Source organism: Pelobates fuscus, chromosome 7, assembly GCF_036172605.1.
Source record: "Pelobates fuscus isolate aPelFus1 chromosome 7, aPelFus1.pri, whole genome shotgun sequence".
Taxonomy (NCBI): Eukaryota; Metazoa; Chordata; class Amphibia; order Anura; family Pelobatidae; genus Pelobates; species Pelobates fuscus.
Window position 1 is genome coordinate 87,839,531 of NC_086323.1, and position 27,274 is coordinate 87,866,804.

Sequence of the window (27,274 nt, forward strand, 5' to 3'; positions counted from 1 at the left end):
GTCTACAGAGCTTGCAAGCAGACGTGTTTCCCCTGAGCTCTGTTTCCCCTGAGGAGAAATCCGAGAAAAGAGCCACAAAAAACAGCTTTTACAGCACTAGAATCAACCCCCCCCCCCCCACACACACAGAGGCAATGGGGCGTGAGAATAAGAAGCCTTACTGCCAAGAGACTCCCCGGCAGCTTTCTTTTGAGAGGCCGGCGGCACAGCACCAGTCCAAGCTGTGGCATTGGGCATGCACTTAGGGCCATCCGGTGGGCATGTGTCAGCAGGGTCCCCATTGGGCACTGTGACGTTTCAAAAGTGTGACAGGGCCACTTGCATATCAGCATACTGGGAGGAGGTGGGTGCAGCAAGTCATTTCTGACTGGAGACGCGTAGAAGGGGCATGAGACTAGACCATGAGAGAGTGGAACTACACAGAGGGAGCAGAGAGGAGAAGATAAGAGAGTAGGGGGTGCAGGCTGCAAGAGTTAGCCCCTAACTCCCAATATCATCAGCCTGCAGCCTGGACACAAGGGAAGCAACCCTCCACCACTAAACAGGTGGGAAACTGGAGAATGGCTATAAAAGTGTATATGTGTGTCTGTGAATGTGTGTATGTCTTAGTGTCAGTCAGGATGTGTGTATCTGTCAGTGTTTGCGTATTTGTATGTCTTTCAGTGTATGTTGTGTGTCTGTATGTATTTTTTTTAAATGTAATTTTATACCTTTACTTGTAAAATAAGGCACTAAAAACCTATCTGAGGTCCGAAGAAGTTTAGCATATTTAATTTTGGCCCCTACCTACTGCCAAATTGCGCAGGTCTATCTTAGAGTGACCAAATGTTGGTCTCCAAGCTGGCAAACTTTTTAGGTAGTTTTATTTCAATAACGGCTGGGAATTTACCATTATTTACAATATAGGTGAAATATCATTCCTTTTAAAGTCCGTTTTTACTGACATGGCTGCTTACTTAAAGATACCAATATGACTATAAGAGTGGAAAAAAACATCTTCTAAATACAGTTTTATTCAGAAAATCTGGTAATTTAAAAAAAAAATAAAAATAAATAATAAACCTGTTAAATGGTTGAAATGTTTTCATTGTAAGTAGTGTAGTCGCTAGTTATATTTTGGCTATGGACTATTTTACCACGCAGCAGTTGAAAGTGAAAAGCAGCTTATTAAGGGTGTCTGTATCCAAAAATTACTAAAGCAACTCCCAAACCGGTCTGTTTAAATCTTTCTAAAAGTGGCACACCCTGTTTTGTAACATAAGAAGGATGAATAGTATAAATCCTCACAAAAGTATGACTGGATTTCAGGGATCATGCTGTCTGCTTCTGTCTTGATCTTGGTTTTCCTGCTAGCTTTTTGTATTCCACTTACTGCTTCAAAAATGTGTCTTAAAGAGAACGGCTATGAAAATCTACTTATTGCAATTAATCCACAAGTGCCAGAAAATGTTCAGATCATCAACAACATCAAGGTAGGGAGCTTGTTTCCTTTAATATGCAATCAACGTTCTTATCAACTACAACAAAAATACTGTTATGCATCAAGATCTGTGTCCAAACATGTAATCATATCAACAGTGTATAAAGGTGATATGACTTGTTAATTAGTCTACAGGAAGTCTTCCTTTTATTTATAGTGTAGCTTTTGAAATGTGTATACTAATGTTTGTATTTTATGCTGTTACATGTTTTGTCTGTGTTTTGATTCTGCATGCTGAATGTATGTTTTCATAGGAATTAAGACAATTATGGCAAATAGCATTTTGTCGCAAACAATTCATGATTCATCTGAATTGTGGGCGATCTCGGTGTTGCCCAATTTTGTAACTCAAACAAATGAAATGAGGAATGAACAAGCCATTTTGTTTTTCATGATCAAAGTTCTGTCCGTGAATCTAAGCGTCAGTCTGCAACTGTTAATTTTATTCTCAAATCAAGTTAGAAGTGGAAAAAGGAGGAGCAGTGAAAAAAAAAATACAATAATACTATATTTAATAATAACAACTAGTATTTATATAGCACCTTTCTCTAAGTGGGACTCAAAGCGCTTTTCAGCACACGCTTTTGGAATTAACCAAATCGGCAGCTGAATAGTAATAGAGATGTTGTTACCCAATTGATGGTACTCATTTTATCGACCTCGGAAGGATGAAGGGCCGAGTAGACCCTGCAGGGATTTGAACCTGTGACCTTGCGTTTTTGAACAGGCTTTGTAGTCAGGGAAATTATTTATAGATTTAATATTGAATATATATAAATAAAGATGTCCTACCTATTTTGTCCCTCTACTGGTACTTCTTGGCATGAAAATGTGCCTTTCAATGTCCTGCACAATATGTACATATTATTTATTTTATGAATATATGTTGTATCACACAGAATTTGATCGTTTTCCCCAAAGGATCACACAGGTCAAATTCATCCAAACGGAAAAACCATATGTACAACATCCCCCCCCCCACCCCCAACAGTAAATCTACCATCACTAAATAGTGTAAAACATAGCTTTAGAAGTACCTGTTTTAATCTTTACTTTGATCAGATTTTTTTTCTCCTCATGTGATTGTATGTAATTTCCCCCTTTGCTTTCTCCCTGCTTCCTGTATTTCAGCCAGACTTTTAACCCATGGCCATGCTCCAGTGATTCTCTGTGACAGTGGTTCCCAACCTTTTTTTCACTTGAGTACACCTTGGCATCCCATTTCCATAAATTATACCCCTTATATTAGTGAAATATTTGTCATTATTATAGTTGCTGTTACTTCACAAGTATATGCTTTTCAATGCCTCATCTCCCCTTTATCTCTGTTCCAAGCGTCCCTGCTCTTCCTCTGCCCCAGGCTTCCCATAGTGCAGATTCACACATGTGGATAGACAGACTGGCACATATGCAGGTAAATAGACTAACACATGTGCAGATACACATATACAAAGTCTGACACACATACAGATACAGACACACAGATACAAACACTTACACACTCATACAGATACATAAAACAGATACACACATGCAGATACATAGACACACAGATACTAGCTCTGAGATGCACATGCAAATGAAGAGACACACACACAGATGCACCAATAAAATTACACATATGCACATACACAGAGAAAACACTGACACATACAGATACACAGACTGACACACACACACAGATCGACAGACACAAACACTGCACAGACATACTGATACACATGCAGGCAGATACATAGATACACACACTAACATACATATAGTTGCACACAAACACATGTACAAATGTACAGACACTGCCACAGATGCAGATACACAGATACAAACACTGCCAAAGATACAGATACAGACATGCAGATTCACATACAGATAAACATATTCACACACATACAGATGTACAGACACACAGATACAAACACTGCCACACATGCAGATACACAGACTAATACAGACACACACTGACACACATGCAGATACATAGACACACAGATACAATCACTGACAAGCATACAGACACAGATTCACAGACACACACACAAATACACAGATATACAGATACACACACAAAGATAAACAGATACACACACAAACAGACCTACAGAAACACACACTGACACATACACAGACATACAGATACACAAACCTACAGACACACATACACCGACACACATACAGACGCATAGATACAAACACTCACACATGCAAACAGATACAATGACACACACATTCACACACAGATACCAGGGCCAGCCCAAGACACTTTGTTGCCTCGGTCCAAAAACCACACCACCAAAACACGCCCACATTCATTGTTGTATTATGATAAAACAGAATATTAAAAACAGAATGAAATATATCATGATTAGATAAACACATTCCAGAAACATATTTAGATCAACGCACACTAAATTAAACTTCACAACATACATGCTCCTGCAGTGGTTTTAAAATATTAGTTAAGTACAATATACATCAATCATTAACAATAACAAACCAAAAAGGAGTCAATTAATTAGTGTGTGTGCTGGGGATGTAGTGTGTCTGTGTGTGTGCTAGGGATGTACTGTGTGTGCACTAGAGATATAGTGTGTCTGTGTGTGCGCTAGGGATGTAGTGTGTGTGCGCTAGAGATGTAGTGTGTCTATGTGTGCGCTAGGATGTAGTGTGTGGGCGCTAGAGATGTAGTGTCTCTGTGTGTGCGCTAGGAATGTAGTGTGTCTCTGTGTGTGTATGCTGGGGATGTAGTGTCTCTGTGTGTGTATGCTCAGGATGTAGTGTGTCTGTATGTGTGTGTGTGTGCTGGGGATATAGTGTGTCTGTGTGCTAGGGATATAGTGTGTTTGTGTGTACTGGATATGTAGTGTATATGCTGGTGATCTAGTGTGTTTGTGTGTGTGCTGGGGATGTGGTGTGTGCTAGAGATGTAGTGTATGTACTGGGGATGTAGTTTGTGTGCTGGGGATGTGGTGTGTCTGTTTGTGTGCTGGGGATGTAATGTGTGTGTGTGTGTGTATGCTAGGGATGTAGCGTGTCTGTGTGTGTATTAGGGATGCAGCGTTTGTGTGTGTGTGTATGCTGGGGATGTAGCGTGTCTGTGTGTATGTATGCTCGGGATGTAGTGTGTCTCTATGTGTGTGTGTGCTGGGGACAGGGCCGGTGTAAGGATTTTTGCCGCCCTAGGCAAAAAAAAATTTGCCGCCCCCCATATGTCCTGCCCACCATGTGACATCACAATGCCCTGCTCATATGCTCTGCCATATGGGCCAACGTCAGTCTGCACAAAGTGTCTTTTATCTGAAAAGACAGTGTGTTTACATTAAGAAAACCTACAGGCACAGGCTATAGACACCAGAACCACTACATTAAGCTGTAGTGCTTCTGGTAACTATAGTATCCAGTACCCCTTGTGGTGAGGTAAATTAGAGATTAGTGCCACTAATAATATATTGGATTGCCTACTTACCACCAGATGAGGACAATAGGCTGATGATGGGCTCAGTCTGGCTCCACAGATCTGGTGTAGAACAGGAAGCAGCGCCAATTTTTGGGGCCCCTTACACAGCTCAAGGTCTGGGCTTGACCGTGAGTATGCCTACAATGCCCACACATAAATCCACCTACATGGCCCACCCATGAGTTCTCTCACAGGTAGTGGAGTGTATGTGTGTAGGGGATGTTTTATGTGTTGTTGTAGAGGATGTAATGTGTGTGTTCTTATAGAATGTAGTGTATAGGGATACCAATTTGTGTAAGGGATGCAGTGGGTGTATAGTGGATGCAGTGTGTGTTTGCGTGTAAGGAATGCATTGTATGTTTCTGGGTGTGTGTGTAAGGGATGCAAGGTGTGTTTCTGTGTATGTAATTGAATGCAGTGTGTCTGTAAGGGGTGCATTGAGTGTGTAAGAGATGCATTTTGTTTCTGTGTGTAAGATAATGAGTGTTTGTGTGAGTAAGGGATGCATTGTATGTTTCTGTGTGTGTGGGGGGGGATGAATTGTGTGTGTAGTGTAAAAGAGAGGGTTTGTGGGGTAGGATATGGACTGAGAGGGGAGCAGCTCTTTATTTTTATTTTTTTTAAATGTCATAGTGCTCCCCCCTCCTGTCAATTAGTGATTTTCCCCTTCCCTCCTGTCCCTCAGTGTTTTCCCTTGGCCCCCTGTCCCTCTGCAGTCCCCCCTTGGTGGTCTTCTCACTCCCCCCTCCCCCTCTTAATGGTCCTCCCTCCCCTTTTGTGGTCCTTCCCCTCTTCCCCCCTTAGTGGTCCTCCCTCTGGTAAACCCTTAGTGGACCTTCCCCCTCCTCCCTCAGTGGTCCTTACTCCCCCCCTCTTCCCCAGTGGTCCTTACTCCCCCCTCTCCTCCCCAGTGGTCCTTAGTGTCCCCCCCTCCTTGCCCAGTTATCCTTAGTGTCCCCTCCCCCTCCTCCCCCAGTGGTCCTTAGTCCCCTCCCCCCTTAGTGGTCCTTAGTCGCCCCCCTCTTCCCCCAGTGGTCCTTAGTCCCCCCTCCTTCTCCCCCAGTGGTCCTTAGTCCCCCCCCTCCCCCAGTGATCCTTAGTGTCCCCTCCCCCTCCTCCCACAGTGGTCCTTAGTCCCCCCCTTTTCCCCCAGTGGTCCTTAGTCCCCCCTCCTCCTCCCCCAGTGGTCCTTAGTTCCCCCCTCCTCCCCCAGTGGTCCTTAGTGTCCCCCCTCCCTCCTCCCCCAGTGGTCCTTAGTGTCCCCCGTCCCTCCTCCCCCAGTGGTCCTTAGTGTCCCCCCTCTCTCCTCCCCCAGTGGTCCTTAGTCCCCTCCCCCTTCTGTGGTCCTTAGTCCCCCCTTCTTTCCCCAGTGATCCTTAGTGTCCCCTCCCCCTCCTCCCCCAGTGGTCCTTAGTCCCCTCCACCCCCCTTGTGGTCCTTAGTCCCCCCTTTTCCCCCAGTGGTCCTTAGTTCCCCCCCTCCTCCCCCAGTGGTCCTTTGTCCCCCGCTCCTCCTCCCCCAGTGGTCCTTAATGTCCCCCCTCCCTCCTCCCCCAGTGGTCCTTAGTCCCCCCCTCCTCCCCCAGTGATTCTTCACCTTCCCCTAGGATAGGGACTGAGAGGGGAGCAGCTCTTTATTTTTATTTTTTTTAAATGTCATAGTGCTCCCCCCTCCTGTCAATTAGTGATTTTCCCCTTCCCTCCTGTCCCTCAGTGTTTTCCCTTGACCCCCTGTCCCTCTGCAGTCCCCCCTTGGTGGTCTTCTCACTCCCCTTTGGTGGTCCTTCCCCTCTTCCCCCCTTAGTGGTCCTCCCTTTGGTAAACCCCTAGTGGACCTTCCCCCCTCCTCCCTCAGTGGTCCTTACTCCCCCCCCTCTTCCCTAGTGGTCCTTACTCCCCCCTCTCCTCCCCCAGTGATCCTTAGTGTCCCCCCCTCCTCGCCCAGTGATCCTTAGTGTCCCCTCCCCCTCCTCCCCCAGTGGTCCTTAGTCCCCTTCCCTCTTAGTGGTCCTTAGTCGCCCCCCCTCTTCCCCCAGTGGTCCTTAGTCCCCCCCTCCTTCTCCCCCAGTGGTCCTTAGTCCCCCCCATCCCCCAGTGATCCTTAGTGTCCCCTCCCCCTCCTCCCCCAGTGGTCCTTAGTCCCCTCCACCCCCTTGTGGTCCTTAGTCCCCCCCTTTTCCCCCAGTGGTCCTTAGTCCCCCCTCCTCCTCCCCAGTGGTCCTTAGTTCCCCCCCTCCTCCCCCAGTGGTCCTTAGTGTCCCCCCTCCCTCCTCCCCCAGTGGTCCTTAGTGTCCCCCGTCCCTCCTCCCCATTGGTCCTTAGTGTCCCCCCTCCCTCCTCCCCCAGTGGTCCTTAGTCCCCTCCCCCTTTTGTGGTCCTTAGTCCCCCCTTCTTTCCCAAGTGGTCCTTAGTCCCCCCTCCTTCTCCCCCAGTGGTCCTTAGTCCCCCCCATTCCCCAGTGATCCTTAGTGTCCCCTCCCCCTCCTCCCCCAGTGGTCCTTAGTCCCCTCCACCCCCCTTGTGGTCCTTAGTCCCCCCTTTTCCCCCAGTGGTCCTTAGTTCCCCCCCCCTCCCCAGTGGTCCTTAGTCCCCCCCTCCTCCCCCAGTGATCCTTAGTGTCCCCTCCCCCTTCACCCCCCTTGTGGTCCGTAGTCCCCTCCACCCCCCTTGTGGTCCTTAGTTCCCCCCCTCCGCCCCCAGTGGTCCTTTGTCCCCCCCTCCTACTCCCCCAGTGGTCCTAAGTGTCCCCCCTCCCTCCTCCCCCAGTGGTCCTTACCCTCCTCTTCCCTCCTGCCAATGTAGCGTGGCCGGGAGGCGCGGAACGCGGGACAGGAACCTCTGTTTCCTGTACCCGGCCGCTGGCGGACTGGAAGGAAGTGAGCACTTCCTGTCAGTCCGCCGGCGGCCGGCTACAGTAAACAGAGGTACCTGTCCCGCGTTCCACGCCACCCGGCCATGCTACAATGAGAGACCGGCAGGAGGGAGCGCTCTGCGCTTCCCTCCTGCCGGCCACTCAACTCCGTCCGCCCCCACACAGCAGTGCTGCGCCACCTGGGGCTTGCTAAAGCGCTCAGGCAGTGCAGCATGAGGAGACGCACCGGTGATGACCGGGTGCAGGGATCCGGCGCCCCCTGCTAAGTTGCGCCCTAGGCGGCTGCCTAGGTCGCCTTACAGGTGGCGCTGGCCCTGGCTGGGGATATAGTGCGTCTGTGTGTGTGCTGGGCATATAATAAATGTATGTGAATGCTAGCAATGTAGTGTGTGTGTATGCTAGAGATGTAGTGTGTTTGTGTGTGTGCAGGGGATGTAGTGTGTTTGTGTGTGCTAGGGATGTAGCGTGTCTGTGTGTGTGCTAGGGATGTACTGTTTGTGTGTGAGTGCTAGGGATGTAGCATTTGTGCTAGGGATGTAGTGTGTTTGTGTGTACTGGGTATGTAGTGTATATGCTGGTGATCTAGTGTGTTTGTGTGTGGGCTGGGGATGTGGTGTGTGCTGGACATGTAGGTTATGTAGTGGGGATGTGGTTTGTGTGCTGGGGATGTGGTGTGTCTGTTTATGTGCAGGGGATGTAGTGTGTCTGTGCTGGGGATCTGGTGTTTGTGCTGGGGATCTGGTGTGTGTGCTAGGGATGTAGTATGTCTGTGTCTGTGTCTGTGCTGGGGATCTGGTGTGTGTGCTGGGGATCTGATGTGTGTGCTGGGGTGTAGTATGTCTGTGTGGGCTGGGATTGGAATTCCTATGTCCAGTACACTGTGTGAATTGAAGGTAATAATTACTTACCCTTTCTGTATCCGCGTTGCGGGGGATCCTAGCTGAAGTGGAGTCTAAACTGACTCCTTGTGGCACCGCTCCTCTTGTCTACAAGGTTGCTGGCACCTATACCTATACAGGAGTATGTCCTGCCACCTGTGCTGACTCTGTGGCCATTACAGCACACAGAGCCAGACACAATATATCTGCCTAATTTTGCCACTCCAAGGGGTCAACCCACAGCAAATGCCCTGCTGCTGTAAGTAAAGTTCCCACTGAAGTTCCGGCACACAAAGCTAATCTCAGAGTGCCGGAACTTCAGTGGGAAATATGTCATAACCCTGAGGACCCGGCCACCTTCAGATCAGCCTTCCTCCAGACTCCTATGATTTTTTTTTTTCGTTTTGACCGGCCTCCCAGCCCTCTCTCTGGTGGACAAGCTGATCAGTGAAGACTGGGCTTTCCTGACACCTTGACATGCTGCCCCTGACACCTTGACATGCTGCCCCTGTCAAACTGCCACCTGGAGCCTAAGTGGGCCCTATGTATGGGCCAGCCCTGACAGATACACAGATACACACACTGACACAGATACACAGACATACAGATGCACAAACTGACACACACACATACGCAAACATACAGATAAACACATAGATATACTCACTCACACACAGATACAGACTAGCCCACACACAGATACATAGACCTTCAAATACACACACTGACAAACACACAGATACACAGACATACAGGTATGCACACTGGCACACAGACATACAGATGCACACACAGATACACAGACATACAGATATGCACACTGACACACACAGACATACAGGTAAACACACACACAGACATTCCGATACACAGACCTACAAATACGCACACTGAGATACAGAAGCACACACAGATACATAGACATAGATACACAGACACACACACACACCGATACACAGACATACAAATATGCACACTGACACACATGCAAACATACAAACACACACATTGACCCAAACACAGATACACAAAGTGACACACACAGATACAAAGACCTACAGATATACACACACATACACAGACATACAAATACACACATACACACACACAGGTACACATGCATAGATACAAACATTACATACATACTGACACCCAAAACACACATACATATCTTTAGGGTGGCTCCTGCTGGCTAGGACTGTTGCAAGTTGAGGGTTATCTCCTTGCCCAGTCAGCCCCGCCCTCTTTGTGGCTGCATCCCACACGGTTTCATATATTATAGCTGGGAGGAAGTGTGCATCTTGCTATCACTTCCTCCCAGCACTCCGAGCAAGTTAGAGAGGGCCCAGTCACGCTATTATAGTGCTGCAGCGTACGACCGGGCCCCTCATAGCACATATCCAGTGGGTGTCCCTGAGTGCATGGGCCATCTGATGGACCGGCTCACCATGTAATCCCCAGCCCGTGTGGCTACCATTACCAGGTTTTTTTCGCGTTTCCCCTGGGGCACTGAATTGTAACACTGGGGGTACGCATACCAAGAGTCAGTAATAAGGAAAATCAATAATAAAACACCCACAATGCCAGCCCAAGAAGTACTTAACCTAAGTTACACTACAGATACAGCATTCAGACATTAGATCTTACATACAACATCACACATGCAAACATTTCCTCACCACATTAGATATCATATAGTGTCATATGTTTATTATAATACATATAAAGAGACAAACTCATAAATACTTATACAGCCTTGTGTTATATCTCTCTATCTATATCTCTTTCTGTGTATCTATCTATCTATCTATCTATCTATCTATCTATCGAGGTTGATTAACAGGGTTTGGAGGGGAATGGGCTAACAGTGGGTAGTAAGATTGGCTGACAGAGAAGGAGTTAACAGTGTGTAGTGAGGTTGACTGGCAGTAAAGGAGTTAACAGTAGGTAGGGAGGATGGCTAACAGTGCTTGAGTTAACAGTGGGTGAGGAGGTTGGCTGACAGGAAGTGGCAGAGAAGGGGTTAACATTGGGTAGGGAGGTTGGCTGACAGGAAAGGGGTTAACAGTGGGTAGTGAGGTTATCTGACAGGGAACAGATGAACAGTGGGTAATGAGGTTGTCTGACAGGGAACAGGTGAACAGTGGGTAATGAGGTTAGCTGATAGGATCTGGAAGATAATTTATTACTTGCATTACAGAGAGGGAGGCAGAGGAGCACAAATAGACTCTAGCTAGACTCTAGCTACAGTGCAGTACAGTGCATGCCTCTATTTTCATTGGCTGCAAAAAATATGTTTCTTTCAGAGACTGTGAATCAGTAACATGTTGAAATTTGAGAGGGGGTGACTAAGGAGGCTGTGTTACACTGCTGAAAACAGCAAAACATTTTACAGCACTGCAGGGAAACTACACATAATTGAAAGAGAAACTAACCTGAGGTATTTTGAGCTTATTAGCTTTAATTTAAAGTTAATTTGTCAACAGGCTACCATTTATTAATAGTGATGACCTATTCTCAGGAACAAAACACAGAAGACGGTTTGTAGTCAAATAATCGTTCAGAAATACACTTGTCAAGTTATATCTCCAGGAAAAACAGCAGAAACAAATTAAAACCAATAAGGCATAAATAAAAGGTCACTATAGAAATAAAAAGGAAAATTACAGTTAAAGATACACAATAGAATGAAACTTATCAACATTTTAATGAAGTAGAATAATTGCCTTTAAATTTACAACAGTTGACACACTTGCACAGGCACGTACTGTAGCTGGCAACCCCTCCTTTTATCACCCAGCCACAGTAACACTCATCACGTAAGATGAATCTAACTACTTATAAGCTATAAGTAGTTTACAGATTTTCAACTGCGCATATGCATGCATACCTCCCAACATTTCACATGAACAAAAGGGACACTTTAATTTAAGGAGTTTGTGGGAGTGTGGCTAAGGGTGGGTTGATTTATTAAATTTTAGGTGATTTGCTTATAATTTATACAGCTAAAATGTAACTTAGAGCAAAAACTATTTATCTTATTTACACAGACCGGTTTCTAAACACATTTATTCTAGTTTAAAGACCCATTATTGTGTGTGTTATTGCTGTGAAGCTCTGTTATACACCCAGACACTAACAATATGGAGGCCCTAGAAAAGAGGGACATTAGGATATAAAAGAGGGACAGGGGGATTTTGGACCCAAAATAGGGACTATCCCTCCTAAATAAGGACACTTTGGAGGCATGTGCATGGGTAAAGGGATTGGACTACATATTACAAAACTTTCAGGTGAGAATATGTGCACAAGCTCTAATGAATATAGCAGATGGCAAATTATTTGCTATTGCATGAAGTGGGGGATAACATGGCTACATATTCCAATCCAAGACCTCAGAATATTTCTGCCTGGCATATCAGACAAAAAAAAAATACCATGTTTATCAAATCAACGATGGAGCAATTATTGGGCAATGCGAGGTTCAGTAAAATTTCAAGTGACTTGACCCTTGTACCCTTTTGCCCCACAACTGCACCAATTTGCCTTTACACTTAAAAGCTTAATCTCAAGCATAAGTGCACTTCACTAATTTGTTGTAAGAATATAATAAAATATTGTCCTTTAAAGGATGGTTTAACCCCAAAGTTGCCTCCAGCATCAATCTCATTCGGCTACTGAAATTTCACTCTGAGGAAGCATGGAGTGCGACCGGGCAGGAGCACCGCTGATTGGTTAAGATTGATGAGCTCACGCTCTCAGCCAATCAGAGACTCCCCATTCACAAAACCGTTTCTCAATCATCAGTGACGGCACTCTGCACTTCCTGCCGGGGAGCCTGCCAGCGCTGGAGGCAACTTTTTGGTTAAACTGTTCGGGAACAGTCTGAGGTAAGAGTGTGCCGTGGGCGTCCAGGGACCATAAGAACTTAATTTATATAAAATTTTTACAGTGCCTGGCATGTTCCTTTACAGCATAAACTATTTCCAGACCAGTGATTGGCATTTGTGCAATATACATTTTGCAGTGATTTGAAAAGCTAACTATATTTTTACAGACACCAGTATTTATACGGACAGACCCTGTGACTCACTCAGCCAGAGCTATCATAATTACAAGCAAGCAATAGAACATACACAGCTTTAAAGGCATTTATTTGTATTGCTACGTAAGTAATAAAACTCTGTGGGATAGGCATCTATATTCAATATTTCTACTGCAAGTGCAATATCAATTCATATTATGTGCAGTTTGTTCATGTTAATTGTGTTTAAGGTTACAATAAATTCTGTGGGACAAGCATTTGCATCCAATATTGCTAGTGAAAGTGCCATATCAATTCATATTATGTATAGTTTGTTCCTGGTAATTGAGTTTAAGGTTACAATAAAGGAACACTGTCATAATTTTTGTTAGGAAGTTTTACAGGTGAGAATAAGATTCAAGTCAATAAAGTATAGCATTACTAATCTTCATTTAAAATAAAACAAAATACAGCTCGTCATAAGCCAGTTTATGTCATTGAATTAAAGGGAAACTCCAGTACTTTTCTTACAGCGGATTTTGTCTGGATGGACAAAATCCGGTGAAGATGACAGAATTCTGGCTGCAATGGCGATTTTTATATTTACTAAAGCCAAATACGATTGGCCCAATCAAACCTGCAGCAATCGCCCGGAAGCATCCAGTGTCTATATAAAATCCGTGCTTACACAATCGAATCCTATAGGATTCAAGAATATTCACAAAGCACCGGTTTTAACAAAATATGCGACCATATGCATCCAGCAAGATGCACATTCCCAAATGATCATTCACTTGCTTTTATGCAAGCGAACAATTGTAAGTACTATTTGACCACTGTTAGTGAGAGCAGCAAGCGGGCATATAATTCAAAACCCTCTGCAGTGCGAGTGTTGACTATCTGTCAGCTGGCCAGCACTTTCTAGCCAACTGCCACATTAAAAAAGTAAAAATATAAATAAATAAAAACCCTGTGGTGTTGCAAGTGGGAGCATATCTACTAAAAGTTTAAAATTACGATTGTGCTGACATTGCTGACCAGTCACTTTAAAAGCCTGCACCCTGCTAAATAACAAGGTGGATAGACATGCCATTGGCCGAATTCTCGACACTGATGTGATCATGGTGCTTGGTGTAACCCTTTAATAACCATTTTATTATTAAGCACTCAATGTCTTGTGTATCGAGTATAGTTACTATGTTTTTTTGTTTTTCACTTTTATCTCACCCTGTTGCACTGTCAAAGTTAATGCTGCTTTAAAAAAATATATATATATATAATGAATTAACATAGAATTCTTTCAATTGTTAACCATTTTCCAGAATATGGTCACAGACGCATCTTTGTTCTTATTTAATGCTACAAAAAGAAGATTTTATTACAGAGATGTGAAGATTCTTATACCACTTACATGGCAATCACACAATTATCGCAGACCCAAGCATGAAGTGTATGAGAAGGTATTTTAATATATTTTTTTTCAATGTACTTTTAAAATAATTTTGGGAGATACTACTTGATAATATGTTGCACATCAATTTGAGATATACCGTCATGGAAAAAGAAAGTAAACCCTCTTTTAATGCTACGGTTTTACATTTCAGGACACCTTGTCATGATTTATTTAAAAAAATAAAATAAAGCCAAAATGGAGAAGCAAACTCATTTGAAAAAGAGATTTAGAGGGAGAGAAAAATTCAGGCTGGAGAAATAGAAAGGGCATGAACCTCGATAATAGAATACAGAGTATATGCAGAACCAGAAAAATCCAAACTAATAACGTTTTAAAATATACCTTTATTATCTATTAATAAAAGACATCTGTAAAGTACGAGCATAAATCTAAACACAATATATTGTCATAATATTGGCCTCAGGATCAGGATATCGGATAAGTCAAACTATGACTCCGACACAGGTAATCCCACAGTATATCACTAAATAGTGTCCATACCCGTTAAAAAACTTGAGGAAGAAACATATATCCTCTAATTTGTAAAGTTTATTAGTATATACCAAATATCAAAATTTATGTTTAACCTCTAAAAGTGGAGGTAAAGCGATATAATTTTTGCCAGGTAGGAGACTATATATTAAAAATGGAGACAGAGGAAAAAAGGGGGAGGGGAAAAAAGAGAAATAGAGAAAGCTTTCTAATTGCTTTACTGTGCCTTTGAGGGCACCTATACTGATACCCTCTTCACCATCTCTGTGTGTGATCAAATCGAATTGCTAAAAATCAAGCGTCGTAACAAGCATTTTTGGAAGTGAATTTCTGTACATTATACTACCCTATGTCCAAAATATTCACACAGAGTGTACAAGTGCCCACGCACATTTCGCCACAACTGGGCTCTTCAAGGGGAGAGTACCTTGTTACTTATGGCCATTTGATTTGCTATATTAGAACCAGTTTTCAAAGTCCATCATTCTACAGTGAGAAAAAAATATATATTAAAACGTGGAAAACGTTCAAGACAGTTGCCAATCTTCCCAGGAGTGGACGTCCCGGTAACCGTCAAACCGTGCAATGCTCATAAAAATTGCAAAAAAAACAAGAGTTACATCTCAGACTCTACAGGCCTCGGTTAACATGTTAAATGTTAGAGTTCATGAGTGTACAATTAGAAAGACTGAACAAATATGGTTTGTTTGGAAGGATTGCTAGGAGAAAGACTCTTCTCTCTAAAAAAGAACATGGCAACGCAGCTTTGGTTTGCAAACTTGCATCTGAACAAACCACAAGACTTCTGGAACAATGTCCTTTGGACAGACAAGACCAAAATGTTATGTATTGTTGCTCATCTGAGATTGTATTTACCTAAACTTAAGACCTTCTAAGGAACAGATGATTACTTTTATGTCCTGATTTGTAAAACCATAGAATTCAAAGAGGGTGTACTTTTATCCCCCTTGACTCTATATGGTCAGTGCATATAGATGATAAACATGAATAAGATCAAAAGCAAATAATGTAGTATTTTAGGGTATAAGTGTAAGGGAAAAAACAAGATAATGCACTTACAATTATGAAAGCTATTTAAAGATCTCATTGATGTAAACAGGTGTGAGGAAGGCTGAACTTGATGGACGCAAGTCTCTTTTCAGCTATCTAACTATGTAACTATGTAACTATGTACTTAAGTGGTATATATGTAGGCTTGTGAATATATATGTATATCTTACAGTTTCTCCGCAAAATATGAAACAAAACCACTAAAACGATGTATGTTGAAGTCTGTTCTTAAGGAGAGAATAGAGTGAATCATAGATGACTTGACAGATTTAGTATACACAGAGAAAACAATAACTATCTCTTACTGAGATAGTGAGTGATATACTAAAGTGCCTGAATAAAAGCAGCTCAACACAAAAAGTGGAATACCTTAATCCACAATAAAGTGCAAAATACAAGAAAAAGAAAGGTATAAACAATATACCAGCAAGTGGAGCGCTATAATGAATATTGATATAAATAATGAGGGGGTATACTCACCCCTCCAACATAGTGATACAATGTGTCCAAACATACTGTTGTTTTACTTTGTATGTACACATTGTATCACTATGTTGGAGGGGTGAGTATACTCCCTCATTATTTATATCAATATTCATTATAGCGCTCCACTTGCTGGTATATTGTTTATACCTTTCTTTTTCTTAGATTTAGTATACACACTAGGTAACTGTGTAGGTGCGTGTGTATGTGTGTCTCTATGAATCTGTGCATGTGTATCTCTGGGACTGTGTGCCTGTATAACTTTGAATATGACTTTGTGTATGTAGGACTGTATATGCGTTTGTATGGCTCTGTGTAGGATATTTAAGTGTTCTAAAATCTAGAAGTTTGATAAATATGTTGTGTCATGAAAAAATAGTATATATTAAATAATTATAGTTAGAGTGCAAAAGAAGCAACAGAAAATCAAATTACTGCATTAATGTTTTTTTTTGTTAAAAACACACAGCACCAACACATTCAGCCAAACAGAATCACACTCAGCCAACCCCCCCTCTTCACATTCAACAACCACCACACACATATTTACACTCCTCCTAACACACATCTACCATACACAATCACACTTACCCAACTACACATACACCACATGCACATCACACTCATCCACCTCCCCACACAATCGGCCAGACACACATCTCTCACATATTACACTAAAACACACATGAGCTTTGTGATGCATTCATGCACTCTGCACATTGCTGAGTTTTATTGCTGTGGAGCTCTCTCTGATGTACATATACCACACATGGCAGGAGAGAGGGTAAATTCATGGAAATGCTGCTAGAGACAGGAAAGACTGATGGAGAGAGAAGAGCACCTTTTGAGGAAAGAAAGGGAAGCGGGAAATGTGTCATGGTTGAGAAGAGAAATGGGTAAGGGGAGAAGGAAAGGGCTTTTTGTTAATATTGATCTTTCACATGTTTAGTAGGTAGCTACCTAATTTGGTATACTTATATATGGTAATCCCACATAAGGAAACCAAATTAGGGTGCTGTCTACTAAACTGCTGAAAGAACAGAATTAAGAAATTGTCTCCTTTCCTGCGTTTATTGTTATGACTGCCACTAGAGTTGTAACCAGCCAGCAATGTAAACACTGCCTTTTCTCTGAACTCCCCCCTCCCCCCATATCCCGCCTGGGGGGGGGTGGGGGTTCAGAGAAAAGGCAGTGTAAGGCTGTAGGGAAATGATGTGCACACAGAAAATAAAACATGTGGTTACGATTGAATCATATCTCCTAAAACACAAAGATAAGCAAGATTTATAGGTTGTCATAAAAGATAAGTGTTTTCGAAAAACGAAACTAATGAGTATAGAAAGGTGAAGGTGTGAGGGACAGCACATGAGTACCAATATAGCAGCTCTTTAAATCATATAAATATATAATTATATATATATTTATATTATATATAAATTATATATTTACTGCCTTGTGAGCCGTTATATGTTTAAGTGCACCTAGTTTAAACTGATTGTTTTGAAGTTATTTTCAAATGGATGTCCCCACTGCAATGGGTTCCACCTGAAAATAGGATGAACTCTTTTACCTGAATTCAGTTAACTCTAGTTTGATAGTTAATATAGCGAAGTTCAGTTTTGTGTCTTGTGCAAATAGTCACTCTCCTGGACATTACAGCATTTTTAATGCAGCAACAAAGCATGATAATAGATTTTATTGGGAATTTGTATTTACTCAACATACCTATTACTTTCAAGGTGTGAATTGTCTAGAATAGAAAATTTAAAAAATGGAATTTTAAACTTTATCAAAATAGCTGAACTGGAAATTTTCTCCATTTTACATATTTTGTCTTAAAAATTTAAAATTTTCTTTGGATTCCTAAAAATTCACACTTTAATGAATAACACTGTTTGTGTAAAACATTTTCGATTTTAAAATTATGTTTTAGAAATGTGCACAGGAGAATATTTCAGTTCTTTAACGTCATATAGTTATTTATTTTGACCAAATTTTTATTTGATTTTCGGTCATTAACTGACTTTCTATCAACCACAAATCTAAACATGACTAATGCTAATAAAAAAGCAATAAATCAAGAATAGAACCAAAATAATAATAATAATAATATATATATATATATATATATATATATATATATATATAGTTTTAAAGAGAGGCTATGCAAATTATACATATGCAATTACATTGTATAGGTCAGTCTGTGTGTGTGTGTATAGGTTAGTCTGTGTGTGGGGGGGGACAGTTTGAGTGTGTGTGTGTGTGTGTGTATATATGGGTCAGTCTATGTGGGGGGTCAGTCTGTGGGTTTGTATGGGTCAGTCTGTGTAAGTGCTTGAGCTCCAAGAGAGATACCTCTCATCTCGTTACCTCCTCTGTACCCAATGGATAGGCAGCCTCACAATCCTCATAGATTTGATTGTGTCACCCCCTCCCTGCAAGGTAATATATATATATGTATGTGTGTATGTAAGTATGTAAGTATGTGTGTGTGTGTGTATATATATATATATACACACATAAATACATACATGCACACACACATATATATATATATATATATGTGTGTGCATGTATGTATGTATGTATGTATGTATGTATATATATGTATATATGTGTGTGTGTGTATAAGTATATATATATATATATATATATATATATATATATATATATATATATATATATATATATATATATGTATATGTATGTCTGTATATGTATGTGCACACACACACATATATACACGTTTTATAAATGCTCCCCTACTTTTGTCCCTGGTCCCTCATGTGCCCCCCTAAATATGAATCCTGGAGACGCCACTGCCCATTCCATAACAATCTTGCAGGCAGTTGGATGCTGTATGTGTGTAAAGAGTATAGTGTGTGTATTGTGGATGGATTGTGTTTGTATAGTGGATGCATTGTGTATGTATGTGTGTTTGCATAGTTGATGCTGTGGGTATGTAAGGAGTAATGTGTGTTCATGTGTGTATGCATTTAGTGGATGTAGTGTGTTTGTAGCAGAGAGCATAAACCACTTAGGAGGGGGATAGGCAGGTGCAAATTTCTCGAGGAGGTATCCCACCCAGAATTAAGCAAGAGGTTGAAGTCATCTCCAAGTATCAATTGCTGCTCTTGAATAGATTCTAGTTTGCACAGTACCACAGCCAGGAAGTCATATTGTAAGAAATTAGGCATACAGTTCACTTGAAGTGTTCTAGGTTAGCTCATACTACTCTGGTTAGCAGAATATATATGTTAGGAATCTGAGCACTATCCCCGGGTCAATTGCCCCAAGAATGGGGGGGGTGGACGATATGGGGAGGGCTATCCATGTAAATCACTCTCGAGAGATCCAACTAGTAAAAATAAATAAATAAAATTATAACATCCTTCATAATGGCTCCCAAGCTAAGCAAGCTCATTCTGCTTAGAGCTCTATATCATTATTATTTTCTATTACCCCTATCACTATTATTAGAGTAAGGATTTATGTATATTTTTTATTGGGGAGTGGACAATGGCATGCCCATCCTCTCATTATATTTTTAAAGCCCCACCTGCTGCCTGTGGCACAAGACTGGAGTGCTGTAGGAAGGGAGGACAAACACCAGTCATTATCAGTATGGGTAACCCTCACAGGCAGTTTCTAACCATTTGCCTTCTGGCAAATAGTTACCTTAAAATGCTGTAAGAATTGAAACACCTCAGTCATTGGACATTTAAGTTACTTCGGGATTAGGATATGTGCCATTTCAGAATTCGGATATTTGGATAAATTCCTCATTGGAACAAATCGGCCCGAATCGCAATTTGTCCAAAACTTAATCTTCAAGACAAGCGAAGACTGACTTGATAGTGTGAGAAGGCTGAAAAATGCTTAATGTATAATATTTAAAATTGTTAATTGCATTTAAAATAAAATAAATATCTTAATAATTAAATGATTATTTTTCAGGCAAATGTAATTATTAACAAACCCAATTTCAATCATGGAAATGACCCATACACATTGCAATATGAAGGATGTGGAAAAGAGGGAAGATATATCCATTTTACACCAGATTTCTTAATAGAGGACAGTCTGCTTTCTGTATATGGACCAAGGGGTAAACAAATTTCAATATAAAAATGAATGCATACATTGTATCTATTTACATTTAAATACATGTGACTATGCTACCATTTAGTTTTGAAATGTATTCAGTGTTTTATACTGTATGTTCAGTCCTTACAGGTTTACTCCAACCCTTATAACTTTTTTTAAATGAATAATGCACTATTATATCTATTTATTATATATATTCTCAAAAACAAGCCTTTTATTGGACCATTAAACAGATCAGAGGGCATGTGCATGCTCTGAGGCAACAAGGGGAGGGGCAGAGGTATTGGGGAGGGAGCCTAAAAAAAACAAAAAAGAAACTGAACAGAGGATATAGGTGGCTGGAGGGCTGTAGGAAGGGAGGATAAACAGCAGTCATAATCAGATTATGTCTGTTGTTAGTGCGTGAAATATGCACAGCTTGACATTTTGCAGTCCGGAACATAGACAAAGCCACGTGTGCCAGTGATGTAACTAGCGCCCAGCACACAGGTGCAAATATCTCTGGATGTGCAGTATTTCAAACTGAAACCCTGCACAGCCATTTACTTCCTCCATGACCACTTCAAAAAAAAGAAGTGATCATGGTTGCTGAAGCAACCCTTTAAAGGAGAGGAAATGCAAAAAGATGAAAGAATATTTCAGGGCTTTAAGTGACCTACATAATATAGCATCATATAGGCAATTCCTTATAAAATACTTAAAGTTAAAACTCCTAAATCTCCTGCATTTTCATAGGTAAGTGTAAACAGCAGACAGAACTCTTCCTTATGAGAAAAAGGCACCTCCAATCTCCTATTCTTGTTTGTGTGTTTTTCTAAATCTAGTAGGTATTTATGGGATATGTAATTCAGCATACAGCTACAGTTCCACTCTTTAGCTCTGATGGGTGGAACAGCTAAATACTCTGATAGCATACTTTGATAGCCGATGTTATGAAAGCATTTATAGCATTCACTAGACTTAGGATAATACATGGACAAATGCAAAACATAAGGGGGAAAAATGACTGATTTTTTTTGGATGAAATGTTGCTTGTGCAATTCAGCCATTTGTTTATTTAATTACATGGCGGGAGCTACATGCTCCTTTCTTGCAATTTGATTTACTTAAAGGGACACTATAGTCACCAGAACAACTACAGCTTATTGAATTTGTTCTGGTGAGTAGAAATATTACCTTCAGGCTTTTTGCTCTAAACTCTGTCTTTTCAGAAAAAATGCAGTGTTTACATTACAGCCTAATGATAACTTCACTGGCCACTCCTCACATAGCTGTTAGAGATCCTTCCTGGGTCATGGCTGCCTAAAATGCATTCAAACATTCCGTGTATCCACCCTTTGCATGCAGACACTGAACTTTCCTCATAGAGATTCATTGATTCAATTCATCTCTATGAGGAGATTATGATTGGCCAGGGCTATGTTTGAATTGTGCTGGCTCTGCCCCTGATCTGCCTCAGCAAAATCCTATGGGGAAGCATTGTGATTGGATCAGGCTACCACTTCTGGTGATGTCAGCAGGCAATGGGCAGGTCTAAAGAAAATAGGGATCAAGTAAGCAGATGCAGACTTAATTACAAGTAAGATTTTACTATGTTTAGATAGACATGAGAGGACCAGGGGGGCTAGATGGTGGGTTTAACTCTATATGGTCAGGAATACATGTTTGTGTTCCTGACTCTATAGGGCTCCTTTAAAAAGAAGGTTAGCTCCCTGCCACTTTTTAAATCCCCCAGTGCCTCCCCTTACTCAATGTCACAGATGGCTGACATTTAGTATAAGGGGTATTCAAATTCTCCCTCATCCTTCCACCTGCCATTTTGCGAATAGGAGCATGTCTATTGAGCCATCACTAGTGAGACTAGCTGTACAGTCTCTAATCCTTGACCCATGGTGGGACAATTAAAACATTTATTTTACTGCCATTTGGCATGAATAATATATGTAAGCCAGACTCCTTAGAAAGTGATGGTGCATTGGGTGGAAGCAGCTTGGAACATCTGGACACTCAGTTACTCTAGAATGAGCACTGTAGCGGAGAGCCGATATCTCACAGCTATTCTCCACTAAAGATCCCAGTGAGGCTCAGGAACAAGATGATGTTAAATCCACAGGCAAGGTTTCCAGCAGGTAAAGTAATACAGCAGCATCCCAACAGCAATCCCAATAACTGGACGACACACAGTTTCAGGAGCAGAACTGACAAGCTTTATTCCACAGTGCCTTATAAAGCATGCTCCCATGCAAGGGAGGAGTTTCTAACAATCAGTACAGTGTCCAATCGGTGATTAGTAACCTCCCACACATCTCCTCCCCTCCTCGCACATCATAATCCCCTTATACTGTACATAAATTTCCCCAGTTTCTGGATGTACCCCTAAACGTAGGGGTACCCCTTTATCCCCTGATAGCCCTGATCTGGGTGAGCAACATACTCAAAAATCACCCAGATCGGACCAGGGGTTCGGGAGTTATGACCAGGTACAGATTTGACCGACCGCATGGGTAAAGTATCCGAAAACAGTTCCATGCATTTTGGCCCTGCGGTCGGTCACAGACAAGGGAAAGAAAACAGACGAATTGCCTGGGTTATGGAGCCTAAGGGGGATTTGAATGAATCCCCTAGTTCGTGGGGTTCTTTCTACCGAACGGCGGGCCGTTCGGTAGTTCCCATACGAACTTCTGGAAGTATGGAGGTCTCAGCGGTGTTTGCCTAGTCGAGTGTCCGATATTAGTTCCAGACACTCGACGGCAAAACACAGCTGTTCGGGAGTTTAAGATGGCCGCTGCCACGTGTTCGTTTCCCGAATGGCGGCCACCCAGAGGACAAAGAATACATTACATAGATTGCCAATTACCCGTTTGCAACATTGTTGCAACCGGTAATTGAAGGCACACTTCACACAAGGAGGTCTGGTTGTTCGGTAGTTTCATTCCCTTGCTTTATTCGAATGATTCTACCGAACAACCAGAGGAATACATTATTTTACACACATAAAAACTGGCAATATATATGAATACAGTTATTCCCATGAATTTCGTAGGACAGCCCAGTACCAATCCGCTACAAGCACTGATAACTTTGCCCAAACAACTGTCTGCTAGGAACCTCCACTACCTGCAAAATCAAGTGAGTCCTTCGGGTGCAGCCAATTTAAATAGAGATACCCTTAAGAAAGTCCGAGATGTTGAAACTTTTAAAACTTCTAATGTTTCTTTTTTGAAGTTCCCTAAAAAGTAATTACAATTTTTAAAAAAAATACAGAGAATTTGACAGCAAATAAATGCTCAATATAGTCTAGCTGCTCACTCTTTAAACAAAATGTATTCTATTCTTGATTTTGTTTCTTAATCAAGAGAATGTTTTTTTTCTATCAGATTGTCTATTGTTCTTCCATATTGGTCTGTGAAAGTCTATTCCACATATCTACAACTCCGACAGCAGAGAGATATTTCTAAACTTTCCTGCAGTTTTAATTTGCTACTGGGTAGTACAAATTGTTTTTGAATATTGGTTTTATTCTTTTTTTTTTTTTACGTTTTTTTTTTAAAACTGTTTGGTAATATTTTTCATACTGACGTACATATAAATAAACCTTTACCTTTATAATGTAAAAAAAAGAATATTACATATAATATAAATACCAAATCAGTAAATTTGCAGTGCCGTATGGTACGACTTTGATAAAGTATGTTATCCATTTATTCCTGCTTTTTGTGGCATTATACAATGATAATTATTTGATATAATTGATGTATGTATTATTTTTTGCATGGCAGGGAAAGTATTTGTTCATGAGTGGGCTCACCTTCGATGGGGCGTGTTTGATGAATACAATTATGGAGTACCTTTTTATGTTTCTGTTGAGAATAAGATCAAATCAACAAGGTACTGTTTTATTTTTCCATTTGTTTAAAAGGTAAAATTAGAGTTTTACTTTAAGGGGATAAAGAAAAAATACTGGAATATCAGATTTTTACATTTTTTAATTTGGGATTTCCACATTAACCAGTTTACTACAGATGCTCTAAAATAAAATCGTATAGAAACCAAACCTTGAGGGACACAAAGTAGTCTTGGTACTTCTTGGTAGTTTTGCATCAGTATTGAAGGATCAAAAAAGTGCCTAAAGCGGATTAATTATTCTGCATTTAAGCCGGGATCTGGAGATAATGATTGGTACATGGCAGTTGAATCCTAGACCTTGAAATTAAAAATATGTTATTTGAAGGTTTTAGTAAAACATATGGTTTATTTAGAGATAAATAATTACAAAGTAATTTACCTCAAATATATCCTATAATGGCTTAGAGTTAGTAGCTACACAGTATTCTCCGTCTTCTCTAAAAATGGGATAGTAAAGCTTGCTGTTTTAAATTCCTGACATCCCGAATCCAAATCATGATTTACTACATTGTCTTGGGATATTGTTGAAAAAGAAGGCATAATATGTGTGCACATTTTAATAACAATGTATATCACATTTAATTCTATTTTGTTTGTGCTCGCAGAACCAATCCCCAATGGTCTTAGAAGAAATGTAGTTCCAATTCAGATTCTAAAAAATTAACCACAATTTGGCATATTTATCACATAATATAAATAAAATACATTTAGTGTAACAATTTGGTAACAATGTAACAGTTGCCAACTGAAATAGACAATAGTACGGGTAGAGTTTGTGTTGTTTAGTTTAGCTGTTGTACCTGAAATGAGGCAGTGTGGTTGACATTTGAGACTTTGGGGAAAAAACAATAATAGACATATCTTACCTGTGCATCTTGTAAGTTGGTGAGAATTCACAAGTACCTAATTTGCTAGTTTTAGGTGATTTGTACTATTAAAGTATTGCCATAAGTAAATTACACCTGTCTCTCACAAAAGGATAACCAATATCCTATAGTTGAGTTGAGATGTAGTTAGTAAACTGGAGGTCTACCTTTTTATAATCTAATGTTCTAAATGATGTTAAGCTCCTTTCACTTGCATACATTAATTATGTACATTACAATAACAAGAGTAGTTATTTCAGTTGAGCCTAGCCTTTTAATTTCCACTAAAAATGAAAATATAACACTTAATATTTTCAATTTTTTTCCTTCTTCTACCAGATGTTCATCTGAAATTTCTGGTATGTACATTTGCAAGGAAACATCTTGCTTGGATGGAGAATGTATGATAGATCCTCAGACAGGAAGTTTGGCAGAAGGATGTATGTTTTTAGTTAACAGTACTCAGAGTCAAAAAACAACAGCTTCCATCATGTACATGCCAGCATTGTCTTCTGTAAGTACTTAAAAATAATTTCGAGAACGTGCCATGGGGTTCTGGTTTAGTTAGTGAGGGTGAAATCCAGGGTTGAAAGGAAATGACAGACAACTGCAAAATGTAATCCAAAGTTGACATGCTAAACATTTGTCCACACTGCTATATGTTTTTCCTGTGCTTACGCTCCAGGTACCAACACAACCTAAGTGCTTTTGATAGGTTCCTGTCAGTTTCACAGTTAGGATATATAAATTAATGTGCATGCCCATTATTCATAAATCTGACAATATTCATGAAAATTATTATTGTATATTATATTTTTTTTCAAAAACATTTACTGTAACATCCAACAAATCTTGCTGTTTCTAGGTTGTGGACTTTTGCGACAAAAATACCCATGACCAGGAATCTCCAAATATGCAGAACCAAATGTGCAGTTATCGTAGTACCTGGGAGGTCATCATGGATTCTGCTGACTATGTATCAACGCTACCCATGGCAAATGATGTCTATCCCCCTCCACCAAATTTCTCACTTTTGCAAACCAGACGTAGGGTAATTTGCTTGGTTCTAGATGTGTCAAGCAACATGGCCACGGTAAGTAATGCCAGTGTAGAGGAGCGCTAATTTAACATAGACTTTTCTCTGCTGGTATTCCAATAGTTACTCAGTATCAAGTAGGTTATCATAAGAAGAACAGCATAAGCAGTAAATAAAGTAATCCACGAATATCCCATCACCTTTCCCAATAACTGGACGACACTCAGTATCAGGAGCAGAACTGAACTTTAATGAAACACACTCTGCTTTTATGCAATCCTCCCATGCAAGGGAGACACCCCCAGAAAATTAGGATTTATCCAATTGCTAGCTGGTTACAGTACACAGGTTTCCTCCCCTTAGCCTGAGAGGTAACTTCATTATCTATACAGTTTAAGCACACAATTTCCTCCAATTTCTAGATGTACCCCAAGACTATAACTTACACTCATAAATTACATATACCCTGATAGCCCCGATCTGGGTAAGCAAATATTCTGAAAAATCACCCATATCGGTTCAGGGGTTTGTGAACATCGTTCTGTTCGTATGTTTTCCCACGAATGGGTGGAAGTATGGAGGTCTCTGTGGTGTTCGTGTGGTCGATTGTCCGATTTGGGTTCCATAGACTTGACGACCAAACACCGCTGGTGCGTTCGTATGGAAAGATGGCCGCCGCAACGTGTTCATATGCCGAACGGCGGCCACCCAGGGAATACACAGTGCGTTTGTGTGATTAGCAATCAAGGTAATGTGAATAATGATAGGGGGATCAATTAGAGCCACGTTCCTCTCCGGGGTGGCCTGGTTGTTCAGTATTTTGTTAGTTTGTCGAACGGTAAGGCTTAATATGTTTGCAATTGGATACCTACGGAACAACCAGACGAATGCTATAGTAGCCAACTTGTTACTTGTTTCTTAAAAGTAACGAACCGTGGCAAATAATGTATAATACTGTAACAATCAATGTTATGGACAGCCAAAATTAAGGAAGGTGGTTAGTAGCAAAACACGCTCTGCTACAACCAGAATTAAACCTGTTTCATGACAAGAGATATGAAGAGGCATTGAGGAAGGCCTATGAATTGTAGTTTGTAGAAAAATGTTCCAATTTTCTAAAAGTGGAGAAATCACCCTGAACTAAACCAAT

The 27,274-nt window shown here is 41.0% G+C and overlaps 1 protein-coding gene across 1 annotated transcript in view; it reads left to right on the forward strand.

The window, feature by feature from the left end:
- Window positions 1-1,304: 1,304 nt before the first annotated feature.
- LOC134568708 (calcium-activated chloride channel regulator 2-like) overlaps window positions 1,305-27,274 on the forward strand; it is a 66,391-nt gene continuing 40,421 nt past the window's right edge. Inside the window, exons 1-6 of the mRNA XM_063427360.1 lie at window positions 1,305-1,472; window positions 14,030-14,167; window positions 20,167-20,317; window positions 24,096-24,204; window positions 25,428-25,602; window positions 25,954-26,181. Coding sequence (XP_063283430.1) covers window positions 1,314-1,472; window positions 14,030-14,167; window positions 20,167-20,317; window positions 24,096-24,204; window positions 25,428-25,602; window positions 25,954-26,181 — 960 coding nt within the window. The 5' untranslated portion in view covers window positions 1,305-1,313. The remainder of the gene's footprint in view (window positions 1,473-14,029; window positions 14,168-20,166; window positions 20,318-24,095; window positions 24,205-25,427; window positions 25,603-25,953; window positions 26,182-27,274) is intronic.